General features: G+C 49.2%; 1 protein-coding gene across 2 annotated transcripts in view; it reads right to left on the bottom strand.

Annotated features, from left to right (window-relative positions):
• SH3RF1 (SH3 domain containing ring finger 1) overlaps positions 1-23749 on the bottom strand; it is a 160295-nt gene extending 136546 nt beyond the window's left edge. For both annotated transcript variants that reach the window (XR_014296943.1, XM_082657536.1), the window contains exons 1-2: positions 23656-23749; positions 21831-22305 (exon numbers count right to left, since the gene is read on the bottom strand). Coding sequence is in view for 1 of the 2 variants with exons in the window: in XM_082657536.1 (XP_082513662.1) it covers positions 21831-22223 (393 nt within the window). In the remaining variant the exon portion in view is untranslated. The remainder of the gene's footprint in view (positions 1-21830; positions 22306-23655) is intronic.
• Between the last annotated feature and the right edge of the window lie 860 nt (positions 23750-24609).

Genomic DNA, 24609 nt, shown 5'->3' with positions numbered 1-24609 from the left:
CCTATTGGAACTCTTTAGAATCAGATTTTATTTCTGATCCTAGATGTTATTATTTTCCACAAGATGACTGAGAACCTACTGGAAATCTCCACCCAGCCACAAATGTAATTTGTTGCACCGAATACGGTCTCCTATTTTCAAATCACAAATTCAGATTTTCACTCAAATAACTGCAGACAAGGAGAGCTACCCTGGCGTTACCGGAGTTGACATGTGAAGTCTGTCTCCAGGGCAACAGAGTAGTAAGGGAGGTTCTGAACCGCACTCCTGCTCGTCTGTGATTTAGCAACAGGCTTCTACACGCTCCCATCATGCTCTGGCCATCCCTTTGTCTGATCTCGAAATTACACGGAGTGACTTTTGGGTGCTTGTCCTACTATTTTGTTTTAAGACACTCTATTTCAAATTTTCTTGCTGTTTCCACGTATGTTACCTTTTTTTTTCCTTCGAATTTTCGCTATCAAGTCATTACATGCAGCTGCTCTACACAAACACACAAACTGGACAGGAGCCGCACCACCATTTTCAAAGTTTTCCATGTGAATTGAGGACTGTGTATTCAGTGGCTTAATTAGAAACCTGCAAACCCCTCCAACCCCTCCACACAATGGCCTAGTGCTGATTCAGTAAGAACTTCCTGCTGCTTTTGTAAAAGCTCTTCCCAGTTTTTTTTTAAAGCCACTACACAGCCGATCTCTTTCTACCCAATTCTGCAGTTTCACAATACATCTTCTTTTTTGTGAATTCAAGAATTCAACTATACTCCCAATGCCAGAACGTCAATCAATCTAAATTCTCTCAGACCACAAGTTAATCATTTAAATTCATCTAACTATAACCAGAATGACTTGAAGGGGAAAGACAAACAACACCAAAATGCATATGGGAATATTTAAGACAATATTTAAGATAGACTATGGGAAGGCTGTGTAATAAAATAATACAGAGGACAAAATAATGATTTTTTTTGAGTTGCACATATTTGACCAAGACACAATGGCAACCCCAGTGATGAGCTTTTCTAAACTTAACCCGTGGTTTTCAGTTCCGGTTTTATAACCTGCTAACTCCTTTAACGTCTTTAAATTGTACTATTATTTAACAGTTTATTAATAGGAAACAAACAGGATAGTAAATAAGGCTGTGCATGAAAAAGGTACTGATATTATAACAAAGCAAAAATGTGAGTTACCCAATGTTTATTAAAGGTTACACAAAACGCGGGATACACAGAGATGACTACGTATACGTGTACACACGTATACAGAGATGACACAACACACACAGGTGAATACGCTACAGTCAACAACCCGTATTCTGTGAGCAGATACTCCAGCATAATGACAGCACAACTAGGCATCGAACATCCGTTTAAACGAACACATTTATCTTTTGCTTTACTACAAACCAAATTCCTAGACTGGCCTAGATTTTAAAGGAATGTGCTTATGCTTACCATGTTAAGAAGAGTGGTTTTGTTTCAAAGATTAAAGGAAGAATAAACTTCTCAAACAACAACACTCTGACAGAGTAACCTCCAAGAAGGAAGGAGAATGTAACTGTCACCTCCGAACGGATCCACTCAGAGTTAAGGCCTGTGTCTGTGGATGAACCGTGAACAGAGGCCCTAATGCTCGCGCACAAGCCTCACTGCCCGATGATCTACATATTCAAATGTCCGTGTTAATGTCTCCGTCTAAATTTGTCTATCGCTCACCTATATCCACTGCATTCTGACAGCCACAGGTGAAGTATGCTTGTCTTCTTACACCAGGATTAGCAAAAACAGTCAGAAAACAAAGGTCCAACTGGCCTAACACCATCAGCCATCTACCCTCAAGATCCCATTCTTACAGGAGGAAACCTACATGGAGAAAACCGCACAATCCAGTCATAACTAGAGCAATGAGAGTCAAGCCCCAGTCTCTGCAACAAATAACACGGTCAGAAATACAGCAAATGCAGCTGAAAGGAAAAGCAAAATCGCTGTGGTAGGTCGGTAATAAAGACTGTAGTCTTGTAAGGAACGGCAGGATATCCTGTAAAACGAACGTATAATTTACAAATCATTTTTAAAGCTACCAGAAACCAAAGGAAGGGCAATAGGGGAGGATTTACAGAAGACCACCTTCAATACCTCTTCCCATAAAACTGAATCTACAGAAGAGAAAAGCGCTCCTGTTAGCTTTTAATGAAAAGGCAGGGAAAACATCTCTGGTTCATTCTCCTGTGCAAACACCAACTGCTTATGTCGAAAAGAAAAACAGTTTTGTCAGGGGTGTCACATCCGTTGTAGCTGCACTAGTTGAAGACCTGGCGGGCATTAGAGGACTTCACAAGCCAGGTGGCCCCTCCCCTGGCCCCTCCCCCTGGCCTGCAGCTCTCTTTCATGCTAAGGGTAGGTTGTCAGGCAAGGTGCTACTTATTCAAGTTCTACTCTGAAACTCAAATCATTTCATTGTGTGCAGAACAGGACTCAGCTATAGTTTACTCCAAATTGGAGCATGAGAAAAATGTTTCAGAGAGAGCTCAGCCTTCCAAAAATAAGATTTGGTTGGTGGGGGGCGGTAGCAGCTTGAGAACAAAAATGGTCCCCAGCACGTCTCAGTCTTCCCACCTAAGTGTACTGGGCAGGTGTTATCGCGGAGCTGGGGGGGGGGGGCGGTCTGTGACCCTGCCCTTCTGCAGCCTGTCACTCCGTTCTGCTCCACAGACTCTGACGAGGTCATGCTTAATGGCCAAAAAATCCACCACATGCCTAAAGGAGAAAGTAGAAAAAGATAGGCAGGCCTGCGGGCGTGACGTCTGTTGAGGCATGCAACTGTTATTTTAAACATAATTAGACTAATTGCCTCGCCATCTCCACCGATGCAACTGCACACGCAATTAATTAGAACTGATTTTAAAAGCCCTGTTTGGAATCCTTTGTTCCCCACTTCCTACAGATCAAATTATCAAGGAACAAATTCAATTTTTCAACTTTTATTTTAAGAGAGGCACACACGTGCATTAACTGGGTCTGATCCACTAATGCAAGTCATTTAACCAGCAATTACTCTACTCTGAAACTAAAAGCCAATTCAAATTTTGAACACTATTATAAAATAATTCCCTGGGAAGTATGACCATCTTGCAAGACTGCTGGTGAAAAACATGAATAATCTCATAGCTCTCCACCTAGAAAGGAAGGTGAAAGAAGACAAAGTTCTAGGACCTCCCTGGTGGCGCAGTGGTTAAGAGTCCACCTGCCAATGCAGGGGACCAGGGTTCGAGCCCTGGTCCAGGAAGATCCCACATGCCGCGGAGCAACTAAACCCATGCACGACAACTACTGAGCCTGTGCTCTAGAGCCTGCGCGCCACAACTACTGAGCCCATGTGCCACAACTACTGCAGCCCGCGCGCCTAGAGCCTGTGCTCCACAACAAGAGAAGCCACTGCAATGAGAAGCCCAAACACTGCAACGAAGAGTAGCTCCCACTCGCCGCAACTAGAGAAAGCCCGCGCACAGCAATGAAGACCCAACGCAGCCATAATAAATTAAATAAATAAATAAATAAATAAGACAAAGTTCCATTTCACAGGAAAATTAAAGTATCAAGAAAGCTGCCTCTTACCACGTGCTTTATTCTCCACAGATTTTTCTACCCCCAGTCAAAAGTAGTTCACTTTAAAAAAGACATTAAGGAAAACACAACAAAGTAGTGAATATAACAAAAAAGAAGCAGACTCACAGACATAGAGGACAAACCAGCGGTTTACCAGTGGGAGTGGGGAAGGGCTATGTAGGGGGAGGGGAGGTACAAACTACTGGGTGTAAGACAGGCTCAAGGATGTATGTACAAAACGGGGAATATAGCCAATACTCTGTGATTACTATAAATTGAAAGTAACCTTTAAAAATAGTACAAAACATTTTTTTTAATCTAAAAAGAAAAAAGGACTCCAAGGGCCATTTAACAGAGTCGGGTGCGATGGGCTGGCTGATTGGGAAAATTGTGAAAAGGTGATGACTGAGGACAAAGGCTGAGATACTGGAGCTGGAGATCGCAAGATGGAAAAGAGAAAAAGCAAGCTTGACGGCTGCGGGAAGGAGAGGTGGTGGGACCAGCTGGGGGTTCCTCCCGAATCAGCATCTGTGAAGGGACTGATGCCGGAGGGCAGCGTCCACAGCCATGCCGGAGGTGCGCCCGCCCAGCCGCAGTGACCACCAGTGACCAGCCCCGCACGGCAGGCCTGAAGGTGGGAGCGGTCACAGCTCACCTGATCTGCGCTGAAGTCTAAGCTCCCGAGGCGGCCGCACTCCGACAAAGGACGGCGATCCACGCGGGGCACAGCACGGGCTGTCACTACAGAGGGGCTTCTGCCCACGGGATCTGAGGCCAACGAGGCTCACGCCCTTGCTGCGGGTTCCGCAGACCCTGCAGCTGACCACGGGAGCGGGAACGGGACAGAGAGCCAGCCACACGGTCCTGCAGCCACGCACCCAGCAGGGGCTGCGGTCCCCCAGATGGGACATCAACGGTCCCCCCAGCGTGACCTGCTGCCTCCTCACAGTGACCTTGGAGAACCGCCTGGAACCGTTTCTGGACATCCTTGAAATCTATGTGGAGACGGACCGTGCGCCAATACGTGGGAAAGCAAAGAATTCTCCGGGAGTGAGAAGTACAAAGACCCGTTCCCCTGCTGGGAGCGCCTGGGCAGCGACGGGAAAAATCGGTTTCCAGCAGGCGGCGACCTCCCGGGCGGTGAGCCGAGGAAGCACGTGGGGTCTGGTGTGGTCCCTGGTGACACACGAGGGACCACGGGGGATGCCCCGGTGAGTCCCGCGTGTAACAAACACAGCCGCGACCAGATTCTGAACAGGAAAGGGGCTCCTGACAGGAACTGACAGGAACCAACGCCCCGTTCAGCTGGGGTATTCTGTAAAGGAAAGTACACGCTATCTTAGAACGAATTTGCATCCCCACTGCATCACAGGAGGGATATATATGCCGGAGTCACGACACAGCCGAGATGACTAGGTGTTTCCACCCACTCCTTAAACAGCTGTAGGTACAGAAAACAATGTCACTCCTCCTCACAAGAGTATGTGAAGCCCAGGATTTGCAGAAATATATGAAAAAGACCATGTTCCTCTCTGTGCTCTCATTATTCTGGGAGCTTCAACAGAAGGAGTGCTGAAGCGCTCTGTCAGTGATACAGGGCGCGTGTTCATTTCCAAAAGCTAAAAGCAGAGGCGCCGCTCTAGTCTGAAATCACGTTGCTCACCTCTTGGGTTGAACAAAAGGGCTCACAGCAAGATTATTTTTTAAACCGTTCCACATTTATCCTCATAAAACAGAACAATGCAAAATGAACGGCCAAATAAGCAAACATGACACTTTAATGTACTCATCTGTAGAAGTTCTCGGTTCCAACTTAAAACATCTCAATGATTCACGATCATTTTCCCATTTGCCACATTTTTTCAGCATGACGTCTGCGGAGTGGTGGAGACCAACATACTTCAAGTAAAACTCATTCACCAAGTTCTTAATTTAACAAATTCTTTACCGAGGGCCAGGCAGCGTTCTAGCTGCCGGGGATACAGACAGAAATAAAATGAATCAAAGTCCTGGCCCTCACGGAGCTTACTGTCTATTTAAGGGAAAGAACAAACAAGTAAGTAATCCATGATTTTAAACGGACCTAAGTGCCACAAAGAAAAATTAAGCAGGGCAAAGCCAGCAGAGTGACAGGAGGAGGCTGAGGGGCTTTGGGGGATACGGCGGTCAGAGAGGACCTTCTGAGGAAGACAGCAAACTGCAGAAAGGGAGCGGGCCAGGCTGAGATGCAGGTGAAGGCATTCCTGCCCTCCAGGGAGGGCAAAGAGCAGGTGACAAAGCCCCAGGCCTTCGTGATGTAATAAACGGCAAGAAAGCAAGCTTGCGTGGCTGGAGCAAAGTAAGCGGCAAAGACAACGTGGCGGGAAGGGCGGGGCTCGGGTACGCGGCTTCCGTGTAACCATCCTGCAGTTCTGAACAACAGGCGTCACGTCACGCTGACGGAAACACCAGGGACCCCAGGGGACCCGGCGGGGCAGGAGGGCGAGTTAGGAGGCGATTTCAACAGTTAGAGCTTCATCTGACGCTCTAAACGCTTTCACCCTCAGATCTCGCAGGGGGTGGCGACCCACTTCTTCAACTCACCTCTTTCTAAAGAAACAAGACATGGAGACCGTATTAGCACACATGCCTCGGCGACTTTATTAGTCTGAAAAACTGACAACTGTTGTTTCAAACAGTCTCAGTGGAGCAGCCTTAAAATCAAGCACAAAACACAAGGACCATCCTCCCCTCCTTCACTGTAACTACGGGAAAGTCATGTAGGAGTGAATAGCTCTTTTGTCCTTAAACAGGCTATTTGAAAAACAGAAGCACACTGTCTTTTATTGTCCATTCATGGTTCACATAGCCCCTGGGGTTGGCTTTCGTCCTTCAAAAGCCTTTAATGGACAGGTACACGTAAGCCTTGCTCTGTAGACTGTGAGAGCTGGAAGGCGTGGGGAGGGCCCACGGCTCCCCTGCGTGCCTGAAAGGAAAGGGGTATCAGGTACGCAGGGTGACCTCACCTGTAAGGTATGCGCCAGGGACTCAGAACAAAGGTGGCTTCCTTCCTTCATAAGGAAACACAATCTGTCCAGAAAACTGCTTCATTGCTCTTGAATGATTTAGGGCTGCACAGTCTACTAGAAACAGCTCCAGTCTTTAACCTCTGTTTATTTTATTAACAAAACTGTGTGTTACATCATTCTTTGTTCAAACCTTAAAAGAAAGCCCAGCATATTCATTAATCAAAACTATATATTATTGTTCAGGTCACCTTTGATCATGTGTTTGTGCCAGGTAAGTGTATTTATCAGTCAGAGACTGTAACGGACACACTGTATGTCTCCAGGGTCAGGACTCTGGTTTCCTGTCCACGTGAAATGTGGAAGGAAGGCAATTAAGCTGGTGTTTTAGGTTGTACTTAGTATATAAAAGGAAGGCCCGCATTTTCACATTTTAGGGCATGTTGAGTTTTCCAGCGTATGAAATGTTATCGCTGCTCCCTTTTTCAGATAGGGATATCGATGCAAAGCAAGTTCTTGGAGCACAGAACGCATTCAGTCATGGCTCGCCTAGATGCAACCAACAGAACACCACGTTGCTGAAGTATTACTTCGCTCTTTCAAGATCACAAAACATCTTGCTACATATCTTTCCCCCAAGGTCAGGTAGTCAAGAATTTACTCTCTTGAATCCCACGCACATTACTGCATAGGATCGGCTCTTAAAAGTGATATCAGGCCGTTTAAAGTTGACTTTGCCGACAAACTACTACGATTGCTACTATTTTCGCCCTGAAGTTACTGATAGATAGTTGTGATCTAACTTCTCCCAGCTTTGCAGATTGCCTTATCAGGACATAGCTGCCAATAACTGGGAATGCTGCATACTTGTCAGATAACACTCAACTGACTAGAAAAACTGATACTAAGTATCAAACTGAAAATCAGTCTTGGCCTCAATCTGTCTTTAATTCACCTATTCTACTCTTTGGTTTAAGTTACCAATGTGTCTGGTAACTTCCATGAAATTGTGACCTTTCAATCCAGTAACAGAGGAAAAAATCTGTATAGAACGAGCAAAACACAACCTGTTTCCATACCTTCTGAAACTCCAACATTTATATGTAAGGCATGTTGAACAGATCCCACCCTGGCCAACACACCCCAGTTACAGAAGGGATGGGTGGACCGCAGCAGGGCTGCAGCTAAACAGAGATAAGACACCAGCCAGCTGTTAATGCCAGGACTCCCTGCCCAGACCCGGACCTGATGCCACTACTGGAAGGAGAAAAAAGCCACCAGCAGAGGGGTGAGAAATTTACATATCAGGTTAATGTGAAAAATAAACTTGCCTCTCAGTCCAGGAAGTAAAGAAAGCTAGGCTCACAAAGAAGAAACTTAAATAAACCTAGCAACACATGCGAATTTGCATAATAAACATGGATGCAGCATCACGCTCCTTTGACAGAAAACTCTCCACGTACAGCACGCCCAGAATCTGCCGTGCGAAGCATCTCTGAGGTCACCGAGCCTGTCTGATGGGCTGGCTGCTCCTCCAGATGGACCACTCTCTTAACGATAATGAAATGCTGGGTCGATGTAGTGCTACTTATTTGTGAGTATCACACAGCTCAGTCTCCTGACAGAGGGGATAGCAACTCAAGGTATTTCCACGCATTAGAGTTAAATATCTGACACATGAACAATCACAGGGACTCATCCTCGCAGGTACCTGAACCAGAGCCGGCTTAGGATTCGAGAACTGGAAAGTGTCCCTTGGGGCTACTTTATTCTTCTAACTGCCCCTTTCTGCTTCATTTTCAGGAATTTTAATTTAATTTTGACCGTGCATGATGCCTCTTGTGGGATTTAGGGTGTGGAGGTGCCGTTCCTTGCTACCCACATCATCACCTGTGCTTCCTGCCATCCGCAGGAGTGCCGACCACAGGAATTACTCAGTATCTCCATCACCTGCACCAAAACCGAGGCCTTGATTACAGGTAACATTTTCACTCCAACAGCAGACTTGCAAGCAGAGCAATCAGAAGGTGTTTGGTACTTCAGCATGTGCTGTTACAGCCACATGTAACTCAACGAAGTCAGAACGCTCCCTCACACCATGCGCAAAAATAAACTCAAAATGGCTTAAAGATTTAAACAGAAGACAAGATACCATGAAACCCCTAGAAGAGAACAAAGGCAAAACATTCTCTGACATAAATCATACCAACGTGTTCCTAGGTCAGCCTCCAAAGGCAACAGAAATAAAAGCAAAAATAAACAAATGGGGCCTCACCAAATTTATAAGCTGTTGCACAGCAAAGGAAACCATAAGCAAAAGAAAAAGACAACTCTATGGACTAGGAGAAAATATGTGCAAATGATGCGACCCACAAGGGCTGAATTTCCAAAATATGCAAACAGCTCATACAATTCAATAACAAAAAAACAAACAAAGAATCCAATCGAAAAATGGGCAGAAGACCTAAATAGACACTTCTCCAAAGAAGACGTACAGATGGCCAAAAGGCACATGAAAAGATGCTTAGCATCGATAATTATTGGAGAAATGCAAATCAAAACTACAGTGAGGGGCTTCCCTGGTGGCACAGTGGTTCGGAATCTGCCTGCCGATGCAGGGGACACGGGTTCGTGCCCTGGTCTGGGAAGATCCTACATGCCGTGGAGCGGCTGGGCCCGTGAGCCATGGCTGCTGAGCCTGCACATCTGGAGCCTGTGCTCCGCAACGGGAGGGGCCCCAGCAGTGAGAGGCCCGCGTACCGCAAAAAAAAAAAAACTACAGTGAGGTATCACCTCACACCAGTCAGAATCACCGTCATCAAAATGTCTACAAATAACAAATGCTGGAGAGGGTGTGGAGAAAAGGGAACCCTCCTACACTGTTGGTGGGAATGTAAATTGGTGCAGTTACTATGGAGAACAGTATGGAGGCTCCTCAAAAAACTAAAAATAGAGTTGCCATATGACCCAGCAATCCCACCCACCCAGACAAAACTATCATTCTAAAAGATACACGTACCCTATGTTCACAGCAGCACTATTTACAACAGCCAAGACATGAAAGCAACCTAAGTATCCACTGACAGATGAATGGATAAAGAAGATGTGGTCCATATATACGCTGGAATATTACTCAGCCATAAAAAAGAATGAAATAATGCCATTTGCAGCAACATGGATGGACCTACAGATTATCATACTAATCAAAGTCAGAAAAAGACAAATACCATATGATATCACTTAAACGTGGCATCTAAAGTACGACACAAATGAACTTATCTACAAAACAGAAACAGACTCACAGACATAGAGTACAGACTTGTGGTTGCCAAGGGGGAAGGATGGTGGGGGAGGGATGGACTGGGAGTTTGGGATTAGCAGATGCAAACTATTACATATAGGATGGATAAACAACAAAGTCCCACTGTAGAGCACAGGGAACTATATCCAATATCCTGTGATAAACCATAATGGGAAAGAATATGAAAAAGAATGTATGTATGTATAACTAAATCACTCTGCTGTACAGCAGAAATTAACACATTATAAATCAACTATACTTCAATAAAACTAAAAAAAAAATAAAGAAGGTGTTTGGTAAAGATTAACACCATCATTGCTAGCTAATTCCTATTAGATCCACTTCCTTTTCCTCTGTGTCAGAGTGACAATGTGTCGGGGGTGAGAGATAACAGATCACATATTTTAACTTTCATAAGACTTTTGATTCAATTCAGCAGAACATTCTTTCTAAAAAACTAGGAAACATTATTTCTAGACCACCATGGTGGGGGTGACGCAAACGTTGCGAGGGCCACCTTCCACAGAGGACCTGATGACAGTGAAGTTTCCCCAACCTCTGGTAACACTCATAGCTGTCTTAGATCATGGAGAATGAACACAATTCAGGGCACCAGAGGGATACGTGTGGTGAGGTCTTTCTCTTATGAAGACAAAAGGGTCGGTCCAGTGGACCTGGGGTCCTGGAATCTGAACTGTCAAGCCCATCAAGATGTAGTTCCTGAAATGAACACCCACTACGTTTTCAACCGTAAAGGACAGAAAAGAGACACAAGACACAAGATTCCCGCTCTCAAGTAACGTACAACTTGGTACAGGAGACAAAGCTAAAAAAAAAATCATGAGTTAGAGAACAAATACCAAATGAGAGCAGAGAATCCTCCAAATAAATGGAATAAACAAGTTAAGTATGTGTTTAAGATCAAGGGTCCACATATGATAATTCTCTATTACAGAAACAGCATTTGGGATGGACAGGTTTCAGTTCCCATGGATGGTTCCTGACTCCACTGTGAGGATTACAGAAACAAGAGGTGGTTTAATTAGGAAGGTACTCAAAACTAAGGGCTCAAATAAGAGATGGGAGAAAACCGAACTTTCAGGAAGAGAAAATCTGAGGGTCCAGGCGAAGCATGAATCAGCAACGCAGTGAGTTATTTTTAAAGATATACAAGGAGCACTGCACTCAGGAGGGTCACGTGATAGTCCTTCCACAGCGCGAGGCTCTATTCTACCCAGAACTTCTGGACCAGGCTCAGGGCTCCTCTGGACCGGAACCCAAGCACGAGCAGAAGCTGGCGGGCATCCAAAGCAGAGTGACTAAAACGATCAAAACATTAGGAAACAGGTCCTAAGAGGACACGTAAAGGAAGTGCAGTATTTAGGCCAGATAAGGGATGGTTAGGAGCACTTCTTTCCCATTGGGGACGGGACGAGAGGAATGGGATTAAACTGCAACGACAGGGATTTGTATTTGATACAAAAAAAAAAAAAAAAGAACTTCCTGGCTACGAAGAGTGTGCGTCTGGAGTAAGTTGTCAACAAGGTTTGAAATGTCCTTCTCCAGAGACTTTAAAATACAGTACATGATCTTCATAAAATGTTCACTCAGTGTCCTTTCTTACCCTACAAAGGCAGGAAGTGAATATTTTAACTATAAATAGAAGCTCCATTTAAAAAAAAAAAAATCCAGACTTATTAAAAGTGGAAGCACTGCAAGGCTCTTCACTGTTGCTGCATTTTCAAAATTCATCAGAAAGTTACCAGCTACACAAATGTACTTATTTAGCCAGAGATGGGTCTAGTCACATAAACAAGTGATCAGCTGCTCTAGGTAGGAGATATAAAAAGAACCAAAACATGGACAAATTAACCAGAGTGTCTATCTAAAAACATCACGGGGGTGCTCTGGAAGGAGGGGAGGGCAAGGGTGAGAGGGGTAAACAAAAATCGGCCGCAAGGAATAAAACACACATTCTACATCCAGCATCCAAAAGGACCCTTGTGAGGCCATTGTAATCTTTCCTAACACCAGTTTTTAAAAATTAGAACCAAACTACAAAGCACACCTAGTCTTTCTTACAGAAGTCTTAGGAATCTAAGACTTTTCAAAACAATGCCAAAGAACAAAGTCAAAAGATAAGTATTTTAAATTATTTCAGCTATTATTTTCCCCACATCATCAAAAAGAGAGATAGGGAGGGAGGGAGAGGAAACAGTCACGGCTGGCCAGCACACAAGGAATTCCACGGCCGCTGGGGCCACAGAAGCAGGAGGAGAGACATGAGGGCCCCAGCTCCTTTCACAGCCCAGGCCCAGGGTCACACCCAGCCAGTGGCAGAACCTGGACGAAACCAGATTTGGCATCACTCGCAGTCACTAACTCATGAACAGCTTGTGCAACTGAAGTTTAAGCTGCCTGTTTAAAACAGAACAAAATGCCTGATGACGTGCACATTACAAATGTGGGTTGATTAAATCACCAGACTCCACCAGCATGCACGCGCGCGTGCACACGCGCACGCGCACACAAGGTTGACTGCACCACGTAACTGACAGAGGGCACTCCAAGCTCTCACTTCTGGAAAGAGGACCGGCATCTGAGCGTCCCAGGTCCCAGGCACTGGAGGGCGGACCCTCACGGCTCCACGAATGACGTTGGGCTAAGGAAGGTGCAGAGCCTCGCAGGTAGCAAGGAGCAGAGGGGAGTCTGCCTGGTGCCAAACCCCCTGCCTGTTCTGCCCCATGGCCTGCTCTCCAGCGCTCAGAAAGGAGCTCTCGTTCAGAGGAAGACTCAGCTCCCGCGTCCCCCTGACCCGTCTGAAGGAGCCTCTGTTTTCTGGGACATCTCCCCACCCCGGATGAAGCCCCTGCTGCCCCAGGCGGTCCCCGATGCCTCCCGTGGACTCTGCAAACTATCAACAGCATCCCTCCCCACTCCCACCCCACGTGTCCCTGTGTGCAGGATCCAGTCCACAGTCACTGCCCTCCTCTGCCCAGGCTTGTGCGACCCCAGAGAAGCTCAGCTGCTTCCCACCCGCATTAGGCAAAAATACGCCGCCCGCCAGCTGCCGGTCAGAGTGGGACAGCACGGCGGTGAGATGGGCTCAGGCCCCTCGAAAGGGCAGCATCCCTGGACATGGGGACACCCTGTCCCCAGCTGTAGGGGGCCTCAGGCAGCGGGATGACACTGCGGGCAGAACAGGGGGAGGTCGTTCCGCCCAGGAGGCCCAGCGAGCAAACCAGCCCCAAGTCGGGCTCTTAGCTGCCCCCACCTTCCTGCTGAAAGCCTGGCCGACCCTACCGTCCGTCTGAAGGTCCCTGTGGCAGGCAGGGCCTCCAGGGGACACCGAGGAGATGCCGGTGTCCCGGGGTGACTCAGAGGCACATTGCAGGTCACCGCACCCAGACGATACCCAGACACCAGCCTCAGTCCGTCCTAAAAGCTCACGGCCGGAACTGGCCCTGGCTTGGGCGATCGTGCCAGAATTTCCAGGGCCGCACAGGAACTCAGATACAGAAATCCCTCGTTTTAGAGAAGGGGAAACGCCTGCCTATGGAACAGAAATCATTGGCTGCAAGTCACCAGGCCAGGACTAACACCAAGGCTCCATCACTTCACCACCACGCAAGTGGTCCTCAAGTCACACTTCCTGCATTCTCGCACCTCGTTCAGCGAGACCAGAGCTTTTGGTGCCACAGCTGGGCTTTCTTGGGCAAATATTTCACACTGTCCCCTAATGACGACCTTCAACCAACACTTCGGCTTCAACAAAATCACTACCTTTGTATGACAAGAGTTTGGGGTTTCCGTATCTTCTAATATTATGGACTTGTCATAAAAATAAGTAGAAAACAGAAAAATGAAAATGCTAATGGTATTACATACTATGAAATACGTAATACGGAATGAAAGTAATTAGACTGACCAAAAGTGGTAACGTATTTAGCCTGAAAGACTTACGCACTTCAATTGTGCTCAGCTGCGGGGGAGAAAAGGTTAAAAACATATGAAATGCCGGAAATAATATATCAAAGAGTGTGTTTAAAAGACAAACTCAACCATGGGAGAAAAAAACTGAGACGTCCGCTAACTAAATGTCCCTTCAAATGAGCTGACAAATAAAAATGTGAGCTCTGAGGGTTCGTTTATTACATACATTGTTTAATCCATGTGTTTAACGTGTTAAAGAACTTTTTAAAAGGTCTTTAAAGATATATGTTTAAAAACCAAGCAGTTATATAATGAAGAGTGTTAGAAGATTTCTTAGCTCTACAGGAATTCAATCCCCTCGTAAGAAATCTAATGTTCACCCTTTCATCCTTGGTGTCCAAACACCCTTCCAGGAAACTTACACCGATGCCAGGGCTGCTGGTACCCACACTGAGGCTCTGCTCCGTCGCTGCTGGATTATTTGTGGGGAAGGAGGGGGGTCCTTCACATGAATTACACCCAGGGATGGAGTCCCTACAGCAAACCCGCATTTCATCCTGGGCAGTTCTCACTACATTTTAAAATAATGAAAATTCACCCCTGTTCATTCATTGCTGAATTATAAACAGTGAACACAGAGTGTTTCGAAAGGATTTCTGTCCTTGCAAAAAATACTTGGAGGAATTTTTACTTCCTTAGGCTAAGAGAAGAAAGTTCAAACTTGGCAGGCCTTGCCTTTCTGCGCTATGTTTACTGCAACGTAATTCACTTGCACAGCCTGCTTACTGCTACCTTCTTCCACGTTCCACAAGACAAATCATCTACTACTTAACTGCTACCGCCATCCACATGGACTGGCACCTCCATCCCCTTCCCCACTACCAGGAGGAGCCCACTCACGGGCCGTCCTTGATGCAGCTGTGTCTGCAGCTGCATGTCTGCCAGTCTTCAAGAGGCCAGCACTCCATCCTCCGGACAGGGCACAGGCTCGGCCAAGGGCAAGCATGGCGGGGCCGCGCACAGGGTGCTTGGAGCTCACGGGTTCTCTCTTTAGCATCACTGCTCTCAGAAGTCTCTGAAGGTTAGAAAAAAATGAGGAGATATACGCAGTCTTTGTGACAAAAGCTCGGGAGGATGAAGCCTGAGTTCCACAGTGAGGGTGCCTCAGCAGCAAGGCTGCTTCGAGGGTAAGGTGTGCACCCCAGGACGCTGTGCTGCTGCGGAGAGCCCGCCTGACCCACGCCCGAGTGGCACCCGAGCCCTCGCCATCCTGGGCGCAGCGTGCAGTGGCTCCACCAGGGGCGCACGGGACCCCCAATACCATGCACCCCGCGCCCGCCCGGCTGTGGGGGGAGATGGGGACGCAGACACATGGGCAGAAGGCCCTGTGGAGAGGAGACGGGGATAGGAGGGGTGCGTCCACAAGCCGAGGACAGCGGGGTGTGCCGGGAGCCCCCAGAAGCCAGCGGAGGCCACAACTCTGCCGACACCTGGATTTCAGACTCTGGCCCCAGAACTTCTGTTGTTCTCAACCACCGGCCGGGGGTGCTTCGTTACAGCGACCACAGGAAACTAATACACGTTCAACAAACCTCTCCTGAGTGTGTCCTATGGGCCAGGCACCACAAAGTTCTTAAGAGTCACGGGTGAACCAAACTCAGCAATCCTGGCCCCGGGCCCCCCGTGGAGCTTCAGGCCCTCCAGTTCTGCGTTCCTGTGAAGAAACGGAGCCCAAGGCTTCCCTGGTGGCGCAGTGGTTGGGAGTCCGCCTGCCGACGCAGGGGACACGGGTTTGTACCCCGGTCCGGGAAGATCCCACATGCCGCGGAGCGGCTGGGCCCGTGAGCCATGGCCGCTGAGCCTGCGCGTCCGGAGCCTGTGCTCCGCAACGGGAGAGGCCACAACAGTGAGAGGCCCGCGTGCCGGGGGGTGGGCGGGGAAACGGAGCCCAGAGCAGCCGAGCAGTGGCCAACACAACCCGGACCTCCACACCTCCCAGCGTGCCAGCCACACCGGGGAAGGGCTGGGCCCACCTACCTCCATGGCACGGGGGCCGCCTGCCCCTTTTTATCAGAACAAAACAGGCACCAGGGACAGTGAGGTGAAAGGAGCCCCGCTAGTTACACTGAGGAAAGCTTCCAGGGCCGCAGCAGCGTGAGGACGAGGGGGACACGGTTAAGGGGGGGAAGCAGGGAGCAGACAGGCCTGGGGTGGTGGCCAGCTCCATCCTGACAGCGGGGGGCCTTGCACGAGTTTCTAGGCCTTTCTAGCCACCCTTCCCTCATCCATAAAACGAGGATACCTTCCTGACCAGCAACGAGAGCAGACGGGAAGCTCTGAGAGAGACGCCGTTTCAGAGAAAACCTCAAATTGCAGAATAGCACGTATAACACGATCCTATTTCTATTCCGTTTTTTTCCTGGGGGGGAAAACACACAAAAAAACCTCTGCACAGTGCTCACCTCTGCAGATTAGGGACAGACAGATTAGAAGCCTTGATATTCCCCTTTACATCCTTCTCTACCACAAATTTCTTACTATGAGCACATATTACCTTTAATTTTTTTAATAGAGAGAAAAACAGTATACAGTCATTTAAAAAGCATGCAGCATGGTAATTCAGTGAGTTGTACACTCACAGTTCGTGCACTCTTCCGTACGTATAGTATACCTCAATAAACAGGTGTTTTCTTTTTAACGAGGTAGGTGTATGTGCTGAGCCATGACAAGATTTCCCAGATATATTCTAGTCATCAGATATGCAGAGTACGGAATCCCACTTATGTCAGGAATCAAAACAACCAGATGCATACACATATAAACACATGAGAAGAGACACAGAAGGACACACATTATACTTCCAAAGTGGCGAACGTTTTTACAGCCAGAATGTTTTTAGGAACTCATTTTGCAATTTACATTTTGAACATTTTTTAAATAACAATACTCCTTAGCTGCGGAGGGTTGTCTGAGATTTACACGGTAACAGTCACAAGATACAAATGTGATACAAAGAAAACTCATTCAGCATTTTCCTGTTGTACACAGGCTCCCGGCCCATCCCAGCCCTGAGCCTCGATGCAGGCCTGACTCAGGAACAAGGGAGCGGTCAGGGTTGAGGTGGACAGGAGGACTGAGCAGGGGTCAAGGATGACACGATGAATAAATAAGAAGAGGTCAAGAATGTCTGCAACACAGTGTCTGGCAAAAACAAACACCTTTTTCTATTTAGACTCGGTCACTGGGAAACATCAAAACCTCTACCTCGGTCCAAACCACTACCTGGAAGTCTTGCTTCCTGGGTCCAGGAGGGATGGTCCCCGCTGTGCCCTGACAGCCACCCCCTGGCCAGGGGAAGCGGGTCCTGCCTACTCTCGCCCACCTCCTCCACGACCCTCATCACAGGCACGATCCTGTATCTCACCGCACAGTTCGGGGCCTCACCACCTGCTGCCTTGCTTGCTGTTTCCTGCGTGCTCGCCCACTCTCCCCGACCCGCGCACGCACGACCGCGGCCCCGCCCCACGGCGTTAGCCCCTCCCCCTCCCCCCATTCCCCGCCCTCCTCCGGCTCCTGGACCCCGCCAGTCCAGCCGGCCAGGCTCCACCAGTGGGGCTGGCAGGGACTGAAGGTCCACTCGAGGTGACTCAGCACCCAAGGGCGCAGAGGCCTGACCCCGCCCTCCCACAGGCCTGTAGGCCCAGCCCTGCCAGCGCGCAGGGGACCAAGGGGACCGAGGCCACGCGGGGCTGACCCGCAGGAGCCCATCCATGGGCGGCACTGGGGCTGCACAGGCCGGCCGACTGAACAACAGGCGTTTATCTCATCATTCTGGAGGCTGCGCGCCGGAGACCGAGGTGTCGACGGGGTGGCTACCCCCGAGGCCTCTCTCCTCGGCGTGCAGAGGGCTGGCCGTGTCCCCTCTACCCGGCTCTGCGTCCTGATCTCCTCTTAGGAGGACGCCAGACGGTGGATTAGGACGCACCCGCGTAAGCTGCCTTCACCTTAAGCACCTCTTCGAAGGTGCCACTCCTGAGCGCAGCCTCACTCTGAAGACCTGGGGGCCAGGACTTCAACCTATGAGCCTGGGGGGACACATTTCAGCCCCTAACAGTCAGCTGCAGGGAGAGAGGGTGCTGGCACTATGGAGAAATGAAAGCAGCAGGGAGGAAAGCTCCCCTGTGCCCCTCTTCTTCCCCCATCCCCCAGGCCTCTGAGGCACGCTCCAGGCATGTCCTGAGCCCGATGGCCATCTCGGTCCCAAGGACCCTTCCTTCCGGCCCCAAGGGCAGGGCACTGACCAGTATGGCCACAGGGTCCTGGGTGGCTCCCGGCCCAGCGCTGCACCAGAGGCCTCCTCTTAGGTCACTAGCCCCTCCCTCGCTTTGTTTTCACTCACTGTCCTTGTTTCTTCCTGGGAGCTCTGCCTCATCCGGCCGTAGGTCAGGACCTCTGGAATACTCTGTCCCTTTCCCCGCCAACCCCTCTCAACTAATTAATACCATTTCACCCTTAAGACCTCAGTTCAAATGCCTCGGCCTGAAGAAGTTTTTGAAGACACACAGACAGACACACACGCACACAAGTGCGCGCACACACACGCACTAAACCAGGCCCTCGCCTATCATCTCCCCAGCTCCCAGCCTAACACTTAGCACCTGTAATGACCTACCTGTACTGTTATCATGCTATTACAGGTGTGTCTCTCCCACCAGACACACAGGTTCATAAGCAGAATCTGCGTCTGGTTTGCCCAGCACTATCTATCCAGCAGCTAGGGCAGTGCCTGGTACCTAGTAAGTGCTTGATAAATATTTGCTAGATAAAGGAAAGAATACAAGTGCAAGTCAGTGTAAATCAGGGGTCATGTGATCAGTGTTTGCTGAATATGCTCGCTGAGGGAGCGGCAGTGTGAAATCATTAAGTATCAGCACCTAGACAGACAGATACACGCACAGGTATTAGACCTGGAACCAGTGGAGCCACAGCTAGAAAGCAGAAATTTATTCCATTAGGTCACAATTCTATAGGGATTAATCAAACATGTCCACATCGAACTCTGTACATACTTATATATATAAAATCCACCTTCTGCAGGTATTTTTCAGCCCATGGAAGCAAGTATCTGCAGCCACCAGCTCCCTGCACCTCGTCCCACTGGTCCACTTTGGCGCCAAACCAGCAGGGATTCTTTACTTGGCGTAAAGAGCTGGTGGTTTCCAGTGGTGACGCCGACCCAACACTCTTCCATTTCTTCCTTCCTATGAGGCAGGAAACACTAAAATTCTGGGAACAAGATGTGTGTCACACGTTGGAAATGTTCGTATCTGCTGATAACACCCAGTCTCCCTGAGGTACACGCATGAGGAAGCCACATGGCCACGATCTAACGGAACACGGAACATAACCAATAACCAAACAGCACATCCCACGTGGTATCAGCACTGGCTTCCACCACACGTGGGAACAGGCTCTCACACCCCCGGGTCGAGTCAGAAGAGCTGAGGATCTAGGATTTATGATGTCATTCACCCAGGGGACACTTCAGGGGCTGGCTGACAACTCCATGGGTCTCGCTTTTAAAAGAAGCATTTTCTAGTTTGGGATTCGCAGATGCAAACTATTACATATAGAATGGATAAACAACAAGGTCCTACTGTAGAGCACAGGGAACTAATTCAATATCCTGGGATAAACCATAATGGAAAAGAATCTGAAAAAGCATGTGTATATATATATATGTATGTATAACTGAATCACTTTGCTGTACACCTGAAACTAACACAACATTGTAAATCAACGATACTTCGATAAAATAAATTTTAAAAATAAAATAAAGTAAAAACTAAGAGGAGCGTTTTCTGAAATGTATATATCTTTCAGGTCCTTGGGCTGTTTGTGTAGCCCTGGTTGTTTTGAATATTTCAAAGTAGAAGGTACCAGTAATTGCTAATGAGAAATTATTTTAGACTTGGGGGGAAAAGAAGTGCTTTTGACAAGAATTACAGCATCTGCATCAACCCACATTACTAAATAATTTTGTCTGTTCATTGTCTTGTCCTCCACTCTCTGTGCCCCCCGCCCCCCCCAAAGTAACAGACATGATCATCTCCTGCTTTTACTGGCCTCAACTACTTTATCCAAATTATAAGGCTCAAGCTCAACTGAGCTTCTTGGCAAGTAATTTTTCTCATGCCAAAGAAGAAACATAAAGTAAATCAGGAAAATCATATCAGCCAGAAAAATAATACTGACATCATCAAAATCATAGAATAATGTACCTAAGAAATGTGAAACTCAACCTTGGGAGATTAGCAGTTCAAATAAATGAACATTCCAACATCACACTGTCAGTTTCCACATCAGAAAGAAAACTTAAAATCCAAAGGACACTGAGCTGAATGCTTGAGCCCTCTTCTTAAATTCCTTTTTATCAGTAATCAAACATTCACCACATTCCTCACAACAGGTAAGGCAACGTGTCAACCACTGAGACACTTCTATTCACAGCCAGAAGCTGGGCCTCTCCAGTCTAATTAACAAGGAAACCAAATCCCTCCAAGGAAGCAAATCTACCCCCTAATTAAGCGAAGCAGACCTAGGTCGGGTGTCTCAGAAACGATGGTTCTGAGATTGAAATATTCATGAGGCCACAGATACTAATCGTGTAAACTCCATTAAAAGAAGGCAATCTAAGAAAACGCTGCAAGCAGACCAATTTCAAAACTAGGGGGCTTCAAATAAGCAAAGCAAACCTCCAGAACCCAAAGTTCTCACTAACTTTAAAAAAAAAAAATTAAATATGACCCAAAAGAAACCTGAGAGCCTGGGGATAAAACTGTTTTCCAGCAATTAAAACACTTTGCGTACTCTGCATCTAGTGATGTAAATACATCATTTGTAAAAGATAAACTTGAGAAGAAAGGAAAGGAATGGTTAGAAGGTAGTCATTCCCTACAGCTCCCAGAGGACCACATCTGTGAATTTACACTGGTTAATGCCATCCCAAAGGGTTATTCCTACCTCACATGAAAAAAGTCAGTTTTGAGTGTTTACAACAAATATTTGAAAAAAGAATTCTCATCCAGATTAACTGTTCTTTAAAAATGGATTCTCTCAGTTTGGCAATTATCAAGATTGTTTCTTCCGACAAAATTGAAACTGCTTTAATTATCGAATGTCCACAACTACTTTTCAGGTTTACAAAAATGAGAAAAGCATGCCTTCACGGGGTGCCGTCACCGGCAACATAATTTACATTTCTTCAAAAGACCTTACCTTCTAGAAATTTCAGTCGTGGTAACTGCCCAGATATTTAGCCTCACTTCAAATTATTTCAGCCCAAACCCAAAACCCAAGAAAAATCTTTCTGATGGAAACATTTCGTTTCACTCCCTATAAAACCCAACATAAAGCTACATCCTCTGCTGTCTTAGCATGGCTCTCAATGACGTTTTGTTGCTACAGCAACAAAACTCTGCTACCTGTGGCCATGATTTGTTAAGAACTCCTCCAACCAGAAAATTCTGTGCTGTGCATTCATAAAAGCAACAGAATGGCTCCAAGCCACTTAAAAATTAAAGCTCGATGTCCTACTTGTGATCTACCCACACACATATTTATAACATGTCTACATACACGCGCACATACATACATACTCGTGGCTCTCCCAGCGCCATCGAAAAGGTAAAACCGCACCAAATTTCCATTTTAAACTCGGCATAAAAAACTTCTGTATTTTAGATTTCATTGAATAATTGCTACTGTTTCCCAAGGTTTATCTTAAAACGTAATAGAGGCCCACCATCTGGGAGAGAACTTTAAAAACAGGAAAAATTATTTATATCCAATCTCATTCCTCCTATCTGTTCCAGTAACGTGACTCCTTTAGCCATGAGCTGATTTAGAAAACATCCAAAGACTAAAGAACACACACCGGCCATCAGCACCGTCACCCACCGCACCGCCTCTTCAGGCTACTCACCCTCACCGGGGGGCTCCAGGCTTGCGCCCGAGGCTGCTGTCCACCCTGGGGGCAAGGTGGATCTTTCGAGCTACAATTGGCCACAGCGCTGCTCTGAGCCCTCGAGGCGTTGGTGCAGTTGGTGCCACTGCCCCCCGCAGGGCCGGGTTTCCAAGGCCTCTGCTTGATGCCATCCAGCAGTCTGACCAGCAGGATGTTGCTTGGAAGCTGCTCCACGCCCGCGCCAACCAGAGTCCGGCACTCGGGGCATCTGAGTTCGTTGCGGGAACCGACGATGCCCAGCAGACACCGTTTGCAGAACGTGTGCTGACAAGGCAGGACCCTGGCAGAGACGTCGAGCCGCTCCAGACACACGGGACACTCCAGAAGGTCCAGAAGGGCCGACTCATCCATCTTCCTCTAGTTCACCGAGGGAGACGCTCCACGCGACGCGACCCTGAGAGTGGCTCATGTAACATCCATGTCAGACGCTGCTCTGGGGGCACGGGGGCAGAGGAAGAAAAGACAGAAAAGTGTGATCGTCTGGGGGAAAGATGCAGAGGAGAGCCAGGAACCAAAAAGCACACAAAAGTACTGCCTCTGAAGAGCGTAGCCTTGCTCTGGAACATGGGGCCTGAACTCCAGCGTCGAAATAGGCTTTCTAAGCAATTCAGAATGAGTCCGTAAAGGTATCTAGTTCAGCGTGCAGAAAGAGCTACCAAGTACTATTCAGGACTCTTCCCATAAATAGGATTTATGAAACGTAATAAGAACATAATTGCTTCGGCTCTCAAAGTGAAATCTGCTGCCTTAGTAAACTCAACTCACCTGAGTAGGTGAAAGTGGCAAAGGAACGTTTCCTCCACCTGAAATCCCTTTCCAATCCCAAGTTCCCAGTATTTAAGCCACTCTGGTGGTTAGGAAACCGCACCTTATGTGATTTCTGTGGCACATGGTCCCAATATTAAATGCATATGTTTCTTCGCTGCTCTTAAAAATAGAACTGTTTAATCCTGCCCAACCAAAACGAGACGAAGGTTCACAATTCTAAACAACACGCTAAAGACGGTCCTGAAAGCAGCTCAAATACAACAGCACCCATCAGGGCAGCCGTTGCCAAACTCAGAAACGATTTCTGAACGGCCTGTGTTAATCCCATTCAGAAAATCTGGCAAAATTATCACCCAAAGAATTTGAGAATGGAATGCTGGACTGAGAACCGAGGGCTTAATATGAAAATGGGGCCATTCAGGAAAAGAGCGTTCAAACCAGAGCCTGCACCGCTCTCCCCTACCCCCAGTTCAGTGCGGACGTGTCCAGGGGAACCGGGTGGCGTTGTGGAGGTCGGCAGGAACTGCTGCCCCTGACGGCGGGGCGGGGTCAGACCGCCCCTCTGCTCGCCGCAGGTACTGCGGGCCCGCGTGGACGCCGGTCCAGATGCCTGGCCGTCGGTGTAGACGCGCCCGCAGCCAGGGGCGGGGGCCGCCCGCGCAGACACGCCGGGGCTGGTGCCGGGAGCCGCCCGCGCAGACACCCCGGGGCTGGTGCCGGGAGCCGCCCGCGTAGACGCTCGCCGGGGCTGGTGCAGGGGGCCGTCCGCCTAGACCCCGGGCCAGGGCCGGCAGGGCCGGGTGGGTCCCCCCGCCGCCTGGCCGCCGCCCCGCGCCCACGGGAAGTTTCGGGAGCTCAGGACCGCCCGCAGCCAGCGTCGCCAGGTCCTCCCGCCGCGCGACCGGGCGCGCGCCGCCGCCGCAGTGACCCGGGCCGGGCCGGGCCGCCCAGCTCCGCTCTAACCCGGCCCCGGGGGGCGGGGGCCCGGGGACTCGGGGCCGGGGGCAGGTCCTACCTCCGCGCGGCGCCCTCTTTGTCCGCACGCCCCGCGCTCTCCCGCTCACCGGCCTCAGACGCCGCGGCCGCACCGAGCTCCGCTCGCTGCCTGCGCGCTCCCGCCGCCGCCTGCCGGGCCCGAGGGAGGAGGAGGGAGGGGCAAGGAGGGAGGGGATGGGAGGGGCGAGGAGGGGAGGGGAGGGGAGGGGAAAGGAGGGGGAGGGGAGGGGAGGGGAGGGGAAAGGAGGGGGAGGGGAAAGGAGGGGGAGGGGAGGGGAGGGGAAAGGAAGGGGAGGGGAGGGGAGGGGAGGGGAGCGGGAGGAGCAGGGGAGGGGAGGGGAGGGGAGCGGGAGGAGCAGGGGAGGGGAGGGGAGGGGAGCGGGAGGAGCAGGGGAGGGGAGGGGAGGGGAGCGGGAGGAGCAGGGGAGAAGGAGGGGGGCGGAGAGTAGAGACTGAGCAGGAGGAGGACGGGCTGGGGAGGGAGGCCGGCCGCCCGCCTCCCGCGCCCGGGCGCTGCCGGGGTCCAGGGTAGCTCCCGGGGGCACGGGGGAGGGGACCTGAGCGGCCGCCGCCGAGGCTGGGAGCGCGGCCGAGTGGGGACGCGCTGCCCGCATAGGAGCGGGTGCCACCGGGTACCCCGGACACAGACCCGGGCGCAAGCCTCGGGACCCGGCCCAGGACCCGGAAGGCGGGGTCGACGGGACGCCCGGCCCGGAGGCCCGTCCTACCCGCCCGGGACCCGGGGGTCAGCCTGGCCCGGGGCCCGTGTGGCCCGAACCAGCCCCGCGGCCTCTGGGGGGCCCCCGCACACACCTGTAAACCGAAAGGTCCTTTGGAAAAACACGTTGTCCACAGGTTTGGGGGTTTGTTTCTCAGCCTCAGTTTAGAGGTAAAACAAGTTAAAAATTTGTCATTGATCTCAAAATTGTCATTTTATTTGCATTTGCCATCCACATAACAAAAAGTTTTCCCA

Source organism: Grampus griseus (genome assembly GCF_964374135.1).
Source record: "Grampus griseus genome assembly, chromosome: 6".
Classification (NCBI taxonomy): domain Eukaryota; kingdom Metazoa; phylum Chordata; class Mammalia; order Artiodactyla; family Delphinidae; genus Grampus; species Grampus griseus.
The sequence above is the reverse complement of the archived record's forward strand: the minus strand, read 5'-3'. Positions and strand labels throughout refer to the sequence as shown.